The 12,521-nt window shown below is 46.4% G+C and overlaps 1 protein-coding gene across 6 annotated transcripts in view; it reads left to right on the forward strand.

Annotated features, from left to right (window-relative positions):
• The window catches only part of LOC121563319 (dedicator of cytokinesis protein 1-like), a 236,503-nt gene that overhangs the window by 112,300 nt on the left and 111,682 nt on the right, over nucleotides 1-12,521 (forward strand). For all 6 annotated transcript variants that reach the window (XM_045214288.1, XM_045214291.1, XM_045214290.1 and 3 more), the window contains exons 17-18: nucleotides 8,633-8,736; nucleotides 10,623-10,806. In XM_045214288.1, coding sequence (XP_045070223.1) covers nucleotides 8,633-8,736; nucleotides 10,623-10,806 — 288 coding nt within the window. The remainder of the gene's footprint in view (nucleotides 1-8,632; nucleotides 8,737-10,622; nucleotides 10,807-12,521) is intronic.

Here is a 12,521-nt window from a genome sequence, read left to right on the forward strand (position 1 = left end):
CAGCCAGCCAGCCACTCACTCACTCACTCACTCACTCACTCACTCACTCACTCACTCACTCACTCACTCACTCACTCACTCACTCACTCACTCACTCAGCTCACTCACTCACTCACTCACTCACTCACTCACTCACTCACTCACTCACTCACTCACTCACTCACTCACTCACTCACTCACTCACTCACTCACTCACTCACTCACTCACTCACTCACTCACTCAGCCAGTCACTCTGCCAGCCAGCCAGTCACTCTGCCAGCCAGCCAGTCGCTCAGCCAGCCAGTCGCTCAGCCAGCCAGTCAGGCAGTCCAAAGTTTTGAGAATGACACCAGTATTGGTCTTCACAAAGTTCGCTGCTTCAGTGTTATGAGATATTTTTGTCAGATGTTACTATGGTATACTGAAGTATAATTACAAGCATTCCATGAGTGTCAAAGGCTTTTATTGACAATTACATTAAGTTTATGCAAAGAGTCAATATTTGCAGTGTTGACCCTTCTTTTTCAAGACCTCTGCAATCCGCCCTGGCATGCTGTCAATTCACTTCTGGGCCACATCCTGACTGATGGCAGCCCATTTTTGCATAATCAATGCTTGGAGTTTGTCAGAATTTGATGGTTTTTGTTTGTCCACCTGCCTCTTGAGGCTCGACCACAAGTTCTCAATGGGATTAAGGTCTGGGGAGTTTCCTGGCCATGGACCCAAAATGTCGATGTTTTGTTCCCCGAGCCACTTAGTTATCACTTTTGCCTTATGGCAAGGTGCTCCATCATGCTGGAAAAGGCATTGGTCGTCACCAAACTGTTCTTGGATGGTTGGGAGAAGTTGCTCTTAGAGGATGTGTTGGTACCATTCTTTATTCATGGCTGTGTTCTTAGGCAAAATTGTGAGTGAGCCCACTCCCTTGGCTGAGAAGCAACCCCACACATGAATGGTCTCAGGATGCTTTACTGTTGGCATGACACAGGACTGATGGTAGCGCTCACCTTGTCTTCTCCGGACAAGGTGTTTTCCGGATGCCTCAAACAATCGGAAAGGGGATTCATCAGAGAAAATGACTTTACCCCAGTCCTCAGCAGTCCAATCCCTGTACCTTTTGCAGAATATCAGTCTGTCCCTGATGTTTTTCCTGGAGAGAAGTGGCTTCTTTGCTGCCCTTCTTGACACCAGGCCTTCCTCCAAAAGTTTTTGCCTCACTGTGCATGCAGATGCACTCACACCTGCCTGCTGCCATTCCTGAGCAAGCTCTGCACTGGTGGTGCCCCGATCCCACAGCTGAATCAACTTTAGGAGACGGTCCTGGCGCTTGCTGGACTTTCTTGGGCGCCCTGACGCCTTCTTCACATCAATTGAACCTCTCTCCTTGAAGTTCTTGATGATCCGATAAATGGTTGATTTAGGTGCAATCTTACTAGCAACAATATCCTTGCCTGTGAAACCCTTTTTGTGCAAAGCAATGATGACGGCACATGTTTTCTTGCAGGTAACCATGGTTAGCATAGGAAGAACAATGATTTCAAGCACCACCCTCCTTTTAAAGCTTCCAGTCTGTTACAGTGAGGGAAAAACATATTTGATCCCCTGCTGATTTTGTACGTTTGCCCACTGACAAAGAAATTATCAGTCTATAATTTTAATGGTAGGTTTATTTGAACAGTGAGAGACAGAATAACAACAAAAAAATCCTGAAAAACGCATGTCAAAAATGTTATAAATTGATTTGCATTTTAATGAGGGAAATAAGTATTTGACCCCCTCTCAATCAGAAAGATTTCTGGCTCCCAGGTGTCTTTTATACAGGTAACGAGCTGAGATTAGGAGCACACTCTTAAAGGGAGTGCTCCTAATCTCAGTTTGTTACCTGTATAAAAGACACCTGTCCACAGAAGTAATCAATCAATCAGATTCCAAACTCTCCACCATGGCCAAGACCAAAGAGCTCTCCAAGGATGTCAGGGACAAGATTGTAGACCTACACAAGGCTGGAATGGGCTACAAGACCATCGCCAATTAGCTTGGTGAGAAGGTGACAACAGTTGGTGTGATTATTCGCAAATGGAAGAAACACAAAAGAACTGTCAATCTCCCTCGGCCTGGGGCTCCATGCAAGATCTCACCTCGTGGAGTTGCAATGATCATGAGAACGGTGAGGAATCAGCCCAGAACTACACGGGAGGATCTTGTCAATGATCTCAAGGCAGCTGGGACCATAGTCACCAAGAAAACAATTGGTAGCACACTACGCCGTGAAGGACTGAAATCCTGCAGTGCCCGCAAGGTCCCCCTGCTCAAGAAATCACATATACGTGGTCCTCTGTAGCTCAGCTGGTAGAGCACGGCGCTTGTAACGCTAAGGTAGTGGGTTCGATCCCCGGGACCACCCATACACAAAAAAAATAATAATAATGTATGCACGCATGACTGTAAGTCGCTTTGGATAAAAGCGTCTGCTAAATGGCATATTATATTATATTATTATTATTATTATATTATATTATATTATTATATTATATATTATTATACAGGGCCGTCTGAAGTTTGCCAATGAACATCTGAATGATTCAGAGGAGAACTGGGTGAAAGTGTTGTGGTCAGATGAGACCAAAATCGAGCTCTTTGGCATCAACTCAACTCGCCGTGTTTGGAGGAGGAGGAATGCTGCCTATGACCCCAAGAACACCATCCCCACCGTCAAACATGGAGGTGGAAACATTATGCTTTGGGGGTGTTTTTCTACTAAGGGGACAGGGCAACTTCACTGCATCAAAGGGACGATGGACGGGGCCATGTACCGTCAAATCTTGGGTCATGGATGGGTATTCCAGCATGACAATGACCCAAAACACACGGCCAAGGCAACAAAGGAGTGGCTCAAGAAGAAGCACATTAAGGTCATGGAGTGGCCTAGCCAGTCTCCAGACCTTAACCCCATAGAAAATCTGTGGAGGGAGCTGAAGGTTCGAGTTGCCAAACGTCAGGCTCGAAACCTTAATGACTTGGAGAAGATCTGCAAAGAGGAGTGGGACAAAATCCCTCCTGAGACGTGTGCAAACCTGGTGGCCAACTACAAGAAATGTCTGACCTCTGTGATTGCCAACAAGGGTTTTTCCACCAAGTACTAAGTCATGTTTTGCAGAGGGGTCAAATACTTATTTCCCTAATTAAAATGCAAATCAATTTATAACGTTTTTGACATGCGTTTTTCTGGATTTTCTTGTTGTTATTCTGTCTCTCACTGTTCAAAGTTTTTATTTTTTTATTTTTTTGTCATTTAGCAGACGCTCTTATCCAGAGCAATTTACAGGAGCAATTAGGGTTAAGTGTCTTGCTCAAGGGCACATCGACAGATTTTTCACCTAGTCTGCTCGGGGATTAGAACCAGCGACCTTTCGTTTACTGGTACAACGCTCTTAACCACTAAGCTACCTGCCGCCCCATTAAAATTATAGACTGATCATTTCTTTGTCAGTCAGCAAACGTACAAAATCAGCAGGGGATCAAATACTTTTTTTCCCTCACTGTATTCTAACTCAATCAGCATGTTTCTGGTTTCTCAAACTGAAGCCCTTTATCTGTGATTCTGTGCTTGTATCTGATTGAAGTCCTTACATAGTGAATCATCTCCTCTCCGGATTCTGCAGCATGCATACAAACAGTAGTCCCCCCCTCTATCTATATAGTCTCTGTCCATCCATCCAACCATTGGTTGTCGTCCACTCCAGCGAGCAGAGAGATTATCCACCGCGCCAGGCTACGGGCAGAAAACCAATACGTGGATTTATGCAGATAGAATGCACCAGGTACTCGGGTGAATCACGCCTGCACATCACGTACATTTTAGCTTGTTGATCTGGGGATGGTATACGGTCCTATCCGACGCTAAGCTTACGGGACACAGCCATAACTCTCCTCTTTATATAGGACCCACACTGAGGCTTCATCCCAAATGCTGCCCAGTTCTCTATGTAGTGCACATAGTGTAGGGCTCTGGTCAAAAGTATGCAGTGTGCTGACATCATTCTCCCTGGGATATTGTAGCAAAGATGTAAATGATCTCTGCCATATGGTAGCTAACAACTGGATACAACACACATATTGTTGTTCAGGTTATTGGACCTATGTGTGTTCTGACTGAGGATGGGATAGTGTTTGTATGACCCATATGTGTTCTGACTGAGGATGGGATAGTGTTTGACCCATATGTGTTCTGACTGAGGATGGGATAGTGTTTGACCCATATGTGTTCTGACTGAGGATGGGATAGTGTTTGACCCATATGTGTTCTGACTAATGCTGGGATAGTGTCTGTATGACCCATACAGTACATTCGGAAAGTATTCAGACCCCTTGACTATTTCCACATTTTGTTACGTTACAGCCTTATTCTAAAAGTGATTAAATTACATGTTTTCCTCATCAATCTACACACAATACCCCATAATGACAAAGTGAAAACTGGTTTTTCAAAAATGTTGCAAATGTATTTAACAAAAGAAGCAGAAATACCTTATTTACATAAGTATTCAGACCCTTTGCTATGAGACTCGAAATTCAGCTCAGGTGCATCCTGTTTCCAATTATCATCCTTGAGATGTTTCTACAACTTGATTGGAGTCCACCTGTGGTAAATTCAATTGATTGGACATGATTTGGAAAGGCACACACCTGTCTATACAAGGTCCCACAGTTGACAGTGCATGTCAGAGCAAAAACCAAGCCATGAGGTCGAAGGAATTGTCCAAAAGCTCCAAGACAGGATTGTGTCGAGGCACAGATCTGGGGAAGGGTACCAAAAAATGTCTGCAGCATTGAAGGTCCCCGAGAACACAGGTCTCCATTCTTAAATGGAAGAAGTTTGGAACCACCAAGACTCTTCCTAGAGCTGGCCGCCCGGCCAAACTGAGCAATCGGGGGAGAAGGGCCTTGGTCAGGGAGGTGACCAAGAACACGATGGTCACTCTAACAGAGCTCCAGAGTTCCTCTGTGGAGATGGGAGAACCTTCCAGAAGGAAACAGGTTTCCCTCAAGAATATCCCTGTATTTAGCGCCATCCATCATTCCTTCAATTCTGACCAGTTTCTCAGTCCCTGCTGATGGAAAAACATCCCCACAGCATGATGCTGCCACCACCATGCTTCACTGTGGGGTTGGTGTTCTCAGGGTGATGAGAGGTGTTGGGTTTGCGCCAGACATAGCGTTTTCCTTGATGGCCAAAAAGCTCAATTTTAGTCTCATCTGACCAGAGTATCTTCTTCCATATGTTTGGGGAGTCTCCCACATGCCTTTTGGCGAACACCAAACGTGTTTGCTTATTTTTTCCTTTACGCAATGGCTTTTTTCTGACCACTCTTCCGTAAAGCCCAGCTCTGTGGAGTGTACGGCTTAAAGTGGTCCTATGGACAGATACTCCAATCGCCGCTGTGGAGCTTTGCAGCTCCTTCAGGGTTATCTTTGGTCTCTTTGTTGCCTATCTGATTAATGCCCTCCTTGCCTGGTCCGTGAGTTTTGGTGGGAGGCCCTCTCTTGGCAGGTTTGTTGTGGTGCCATAGTCTTTCCATTTTTTAAATAATGCATTTAATGGTGCACCGTGGAATGTTCAACATTTCTGATATTTTTATATAACCCAACCCTGATCTGTACTTCTCCACAACTTTGTCCCTGACCTGTTTGGAGAACTCCTTGGTCTTCATGGTGCCGCTTGCTTGGTGGTGCCCCTTGCTTAGTGGTGTTGCAGACTCTGGGGCCTTTCAGAACATGTGTATATATACTGAGATCATGTGACAGATCATGTGACACTTAGATTGCACACAGGTGGACTTTATTTAACTAATTATGTGACTTCTGAAGGTAATTGGTTGCACCATAGCTTATTTAGGGGCTTCATAGCAAAGGGGGCGAATACATATGCACGCACCACTTTTCCGTTATTTCTTTTGGTTGAATATTTTGAAAGACATTTTTTTTTTCATTTCACTTCACCAATTTTGACTATTTTGTGTATGTCCATTTACATGAAATCCAAATAAAAATACATTTAAATTACAGGTTGTAATGCAACAAAATAGGAAAAATGCCAAGGGGAATGAATACTTTTGCAAGGCACTGTAAATGTGATATTTCAGTTTCTGATTTTTAATAGATTTGCAAAAATGTCTAAAACCTGTTTTTGCTTTGTTATTATTGGGTATTGTGTGTAGATTGATGAGGGGAAAAAAAAAACCATTTAATCAATTTTAGAATAAGGCTGTAACGTAACAAAATGTGGAAAAAGTCAAGGGGTCTGAATACTTTCGGAATGCACTGTATGTTTTCTGACTGAGTATGGAATACTGTTTGTCGCCTACTCCCCCCATGCCAGGCTGTGATTAAGACTTTCTTTCTTAATTGATCGGTCTGGTAAAATAAAGGTAAAATGTATATACTGTATATATTTTTTAATAATTCTTCCCTCCTCAACTTCATCTACTGTTGCCCTTCCCCTTAGGTCAGCTGGAGGCTGTACAATGATAAATCAAGGATTCAAAATGTCTGCTGGGGGAATGAGGCATCCACAGTTTAGTCTAGCTATTTTTCCTCAGTGCTTACTGAAGCCTGACGGAGGGCATACACATCCTGCACAGAGCAGACAGCCAGACCCAGACACTACCACACCCTCCTCTGGAGAGCAGACAGCCAGACCCAGACACTACCACACCCTCCTCTGGAGAGCAGACAGCCAGACCCAGACACTACCACACCCTCCTCTGTAGAGCAGACAGCCAGACCCAGACACTACCACACCCTCCTCTGGAGAGCAGACAGCCAGACCCAGACACTACCACACCCTCCTCTGGAGAGCAGACAGCCAGACCCAGACACTACCACACCCTCCTCTGGAGAGCAGACAGCCAGACCCAGACACTACCACACCCTCCTCTGGAGAGCAGACAGCCAGACCCAGACACTACCACACCCTCCTCTGGAGAGCAGACAGCCAGACCCAGACACTACCACACCCTCCTCTGGAGAGCAGACAGCCAGACCCAGACACTACCACACCCTCCTCTGGAGAGCAGACAGCCAGACCCAGACACTACCACACCCTCCTCTGGAGAGCAGACAGCCAGACCCAGACACTACCACACCCTCCTCTGTAGAGCAGACAGCCAGACCCAGACACTAACACACCCTCCTCTGGAGAGCAGACAGCCAGACCCAGACACTAACACACCCTCCTCTGGAGAGCAGACAGCCAGACCCAGACACTAACACACCCTCCTCTGGAGAGCAGACAGCCAGACCCAGACACTAACACACCCTCCTCTGGAGAGCAGACAGCCAGACCCAGACACTACCACACCCTCCTCTGGAGAGCAGACAGCCAGACCCAGACACTACCACACCCTCCTCTGGAGAGCAGACAGCCAGACCCAGACACTACCACACCCTCCTCTGGAGAGCAGACAGCCAGACCCAGACACTACCACACCCTCCTCTGTAGAGCGGACAGCCAGACCCAGACACTAACACACCCATCTAGATGGGGTACTAGACTGCTGCTGTCCTCCTTACCCTGACTTGCCAAGGTCACACAGCAACCTGATTCAGCAGAAGGACATGACCTTGATATTTGTTGATGGTGGATTATGAAGCTTTGGCTCTTCTCTTTGTTATGGAGCTCTAACCGGTTGTCTGGTTCAGTGGGCCTGGACTCTAACCGGCTGTCTGGTTCAGTGGGCCTGGGCTCTAACCGGTTGTCTGGTTCAGTGGGCCTGGGCTCTAACCGGTTGTCTGGTTCAGTGGGCCTGGGCTCTAACCGGCTGTCTGGTTCAGTGGGCCTGGGCTCTAACCGGTTGTCTGGTTCAGTGGGCCTGGGCTCTAACCGGCTGTCTGGTTCAGTGGGCCTGGGCTCTAACCGGCTGTTGACAGCTGAGATAAGCTACTTTAGCCTCAGCCCTGCTACCCTGGCCCTGTTCTGTGTGTCCCTCCAAAGGCCTTGAGACACTAATGACCTGTGATGGGCTTGTGCTCCCGAAAGGTGCAGCGGTCTAAGGCACTGCATCTCAGTGCTTGAGGCGTCACTACAGACCCCCTGGTTCGATTCCAGGCTGTATCACAACCGGCCGTGATTGGGAGTCCCATAGGGCGGCGCACAATTGGCCCAGCGTCGTCCGGGTTTGGCCGGTGTAGGCCATCATTGAAAATACGAATTTGTTCTTAACTGACTTGCCTAGTTAAATAAAGGTTAAATAATAAAATAAAATAAAAAGCCCATTCCCAGCCCCCAGCCAAGCCCTAGCCCCCCCATACCGAGCCCCCAGCCCCCCCATACCCAGCCCCCAGCCCCCCCATACCCAGCCCCCAGCCCCCCCATACCCAGCCCCCAGCCCCCCATACCCAGCCCCTAGCCAAGCCCCCAGCCCCCCCATACCCAGCCCCCCAGCCCCCCATACCCAGCCCCCAGCCCCCATTCCCAGCCCCCCCATACCCAGCCCCCCATACCCAGCCCCAGCCAAGCCCTAGCCCCCCCATACCCAGCCCCCAGCCAAGCCCCAGCCCCCCCATACCCAGCCCCCAGCCAAGCCCCCAGCCCCCCATACCGAGCCCCCAGCTAAAACACCACCTCCTCTGTATCCCCTCCTCTGCCTGCAGCCAAAGACAAATCAGAGAAGATATTCGCCCTGTCGTTTGTGAAGCTGATGAGGTACGATGGGACAACACTGAGGGACGGAGAGCACGATCTCATTGTGTACAAGGTAGGTCATATAACACGATCTCATTGTATACAAGGTAGGTCATATAACACGATCTCATTGTATACAAGGTAGGTCATATAACACGATCTCATTGTATACAAGGTAGGTCATATAACACGATCTCATTGTATACAAGGTAGGTCATATAACACGATCTCATTGTGTACAAGGTAGGTCATATAACACGATCTCATTGTATACAAGGTAGGTCATATAACACGATCTCATTGTATACAAGGTAGGTCATATAACACGATCTCATTGTATACAAGGTAGGTCATATAACACGATCTCATTGTATACAAGGTAGGTCATATAACATGATCTCTTCGTATACAGGGTACCTCTCTCTCTACCTCTCTCTCTACCTCTCTCTCTACCGCTCTCTCTACCTCTCTCTCTACCTCTCTCTCCCTTCCTCCGACTGGCTGCCTGCTGGGTCGGTCCAAGCTCCTCTCCTCCTCTTCTGACCACAATAAGAGATGAGCCGGTCGGGTGGGAACAGTATTTCTCCTCGCTCTCTCTCTCTATATTCAAGGGACTTTATTGGCATGGGAAACATATGTTTACATTGCCAAAGCAAGTGAAATGGATAAACAAAAGTGAAATATAACAGTAAATATTACCCTCAAGTTCCAAAAGAATAGAGACATTTCAAATTCTGTATTATGTCTCTATACAGTCTTGTAACGATGGAATTTGTATTTGTGGTCCTGGCAACTGGACCTTTTTTGGAACACCATTATTTTTGTCTTACTGAGATTTACTGTCAGGGCCCAGGTCTGACAGAATATGTGCAGAAGATCTAGGTGCTGCTGTAGGCCCTCCTTGGTTGGTGACAGAAACACCAGATCATCAGCAAACAGTAGACATTTTGACTTCAGATTCTAGTAGGGTGAGGCCTCTCTCTCTCTCTCTCTCTCTCTCTCTGCCTCTCTCTACTGCTCTCTCGCCTTCTCTCTCTGCCTCTCTCTCTCTGCCTGTTTCTCTCTCTGCCTCTCTCTCTCTGCCTGTTTCTCTCTCTGCCTCTCTCTACCTCTCTCTCTGCCTGCCTCTGCCTGTCTCTCTCTCTGCCTGTCTCTCTCTCTGCCTGTCTCTCTCTGCCTCTCTCTCTGCCTGCCTCTACCTCTCTCTCTGCATGTCTCTCTCTGCCTGTCTCTCTCTCTGCCTGTCTATCTCTGCCTGTCTCTCTCTCTGCCTGTCTCTCTCTCTGCATGTCTCTCTCTCTTCATGTCTCTCTCTGCCTGTCTCTCTGTCTGCCTGTCTCTCTCTCTCTCTCTCTCTCTCTCTCTCTCTCTCTCTCTCTCTGCTCTCTCTGCCTCTCTCTCTCTCTCTGTCTCTCTCTCTCTCTCTCTCTCTCTCTCTCTCTCTCTCTCTCTCTCTCTCTCTCTCTCTGTCTCTCGCTCTCTCTCTCAGCTCTACTAATAAGATCTTAACAACCTCCTATAGTCCCATGTATTTAGCCCAACTCAACCCTCACTGCCGAAATCAAATTCCTTTCATTTAAAACCCTCATATAATGATGCCTTGTGTTACTTGCTCCTATTCATGTTAATTAAAAAGTTGATCCAGGAAAAACTATTCTAATCAGACGTTTTGACTCTTGCCTTTGTAGCCGTTGAAGTTGTCAGTCATGAAGATGGCTACTGGAAGAGTATTCTGCATAATGTTTGATGGAGAAAACTGCTCATGAATCTATAGTCGATACTTTTGAATACTGTGTATCCTCTAAAGAATATCCACAGGATTCTAAGGCGTTTCACTGTTATCATAGAGATCCTTAGGGATCCATAGGGATTCTATATGTAATGATATTCTTCTCATTAGCTTCTCTCCCATAGAGATGCATTCAATGTGTATTTACTTCTATGTTCTATCTCTCCCAGGCGGAGGCTAAGAAGCTGGAGGACTCGTCTCTGTACCTGAACCTGCCTGCTACCAAGGTGGAGCTGGAGGAGAAGGGTTTGTCCACTACAGGGAAGGGCACACACAACCTGGGAAACTGCACCATCAGCAAGGACTCCTTCCAGATAGCAACCCTGGTCTGCTCCACCAAGCTCACGCAGAACGGTAAAGAGACTCTCTCTCTCTCCTTCTAGTCCTCTCTCCTCCAACTTTACCTCCAGCCTTCTCTCTCTCTCAATTCAATTTCATTTTCATTTTAAGGGGCTTTATTGGCATGGGAAACGTATGTTAACATGGCTAAAACAAGTGAAATAGATAATTAACAAAAGTGAAATCAACAATAAATATTAAAAAAAATTATAAATTTGCACATATTTCTAAAAACCTGTTTTCAGTTTGTCATTATGGGGTATTTGTATTTATTATGGATCCCCATTAGCTGCTGATATGGCAGCTGCTACTCTTCCTGGGGTCCAGCAAAATTAAGGCAGGAGAGACTGACATGCATATTATTGTTTGCGCTCTGTGTACATCCAATGGCCAGCCGTGCTACCCTGTTTTGAGCCAATTACAAGATTAAGTTGAGGTTTAGGGTTTAGTGAACGATTTGTTCCAAATACAATGCTTTTACTTTTAGAAATATCTAGGACTAACTTATTCCTTGCCACCCATTCTGAAACTAACTGCAGCTCTTTGTTAAGTGTTGCAGTCATTTCAGTCGCTGTAGTAGCTGACATGTATAGTGTTGAGTCATCCGCATACATAGACACACTGGCTTTACTCAAAGCCAGTGGCATGTCGTTAGTAAAGATTGAAAAAGGTAAGGGGCCTAAACAGCTGCCCTGGGGAATTCCTGATTCTACCTGGATTATGTTGGAGAGGCTTCCATTAAAGAACACCCTCTGTGTTCTGTTAGACAGGTAACTCTTTATCCACATTATAGCAGGGGGAGTAAAGCCATATTGTGTGTAGATTGCTGAGGATTTGTAAATCTTTTATCCATTTTAGAATAAGACTGTAACGTAACAAAATGTGGAAAAAGTCAAGGGGTCTGAATACTTTCCGATGGTATTGTACATTAATATAGGTTGTATTTACAATGGTGTTTGTTCTTCACTGGTTGCCCTTTTCTTGTGGCAACAGGTCACAAATCTTGCTGCTCTGATTGCACACTGTGGTATTTCACCCAATAGATATGGGAGTTTATCAAAATTGGATTTGTTTTCTAATTATTTGTGGGTCTGTGTAATCTGAGGGAAATATGTGTCTCTAATATGGTCATACATTTGGCAGGAGGTTAGGAAGTGCAGGTCATTTTCAGCCTCATTTTGTGGGCAGTGTGCACATAGCCTGTCTTCTCTTGAAAGCCAGGTCTGCCTACGGCGGCCTTTCTCAATAGCAAGGCTATGCTCACTGAGTCTGTACATAGTCAAAGCTTTCCTTAAGTTTGGGTCAGTCACAGTGGTCAGGTATTCTGCCACTGTGTACTCTCTGTTTAGGGCCAAATAGCATTCTAGTTTGCTCTATTTTTTGTTAATTTTTATCTCTCTTTCTCTCCACCTCTCTCTCCCTCCAGCCCTCCCTACTTCTCTCTCCTCCCCTCTCTCTCCCTCCATCCCTCCCTACTTCTCTCTCCTCTCTCTCTCCCTCCATCCCTCCCTACTTCTCTCTCCTCTCTCTCTCCCTCCAGCCCTCCCTACTTCTCTCTCCTCCTCTCTCTCTCCCTCCATCCCTCCCTACTTCTCTCTCCTCTCTCTCTCCCTCCATCCCTACCTACTTCTCTCTCCTCCTCTCTCTCTCCCTCCATCCCTCCCTACTTCTCTCTCCTCTCTCTCTCCCTCCATCCCTCCCTACTTCTCTCTCCATCTCTCTCCCTCCAG

The sequence above is a fragment of the Coregonus clupeaformis genome, unplaced genomic scaffold, assembly GCF_020615455.1.
Source record: "Coregonus clupeaformis isolate EN_2021a unplaced genomic scaffold, ASM2061545v1 scaf0232, whole genome shotgun sequence".
In the NCBI taxonomy this organism is placed as follows: Eukaryota; Metazoa; Chordata; class Actinopteri; order Salmoniformes; family Salmonidae; genus Coregonus; species Coregonus clupeaformis.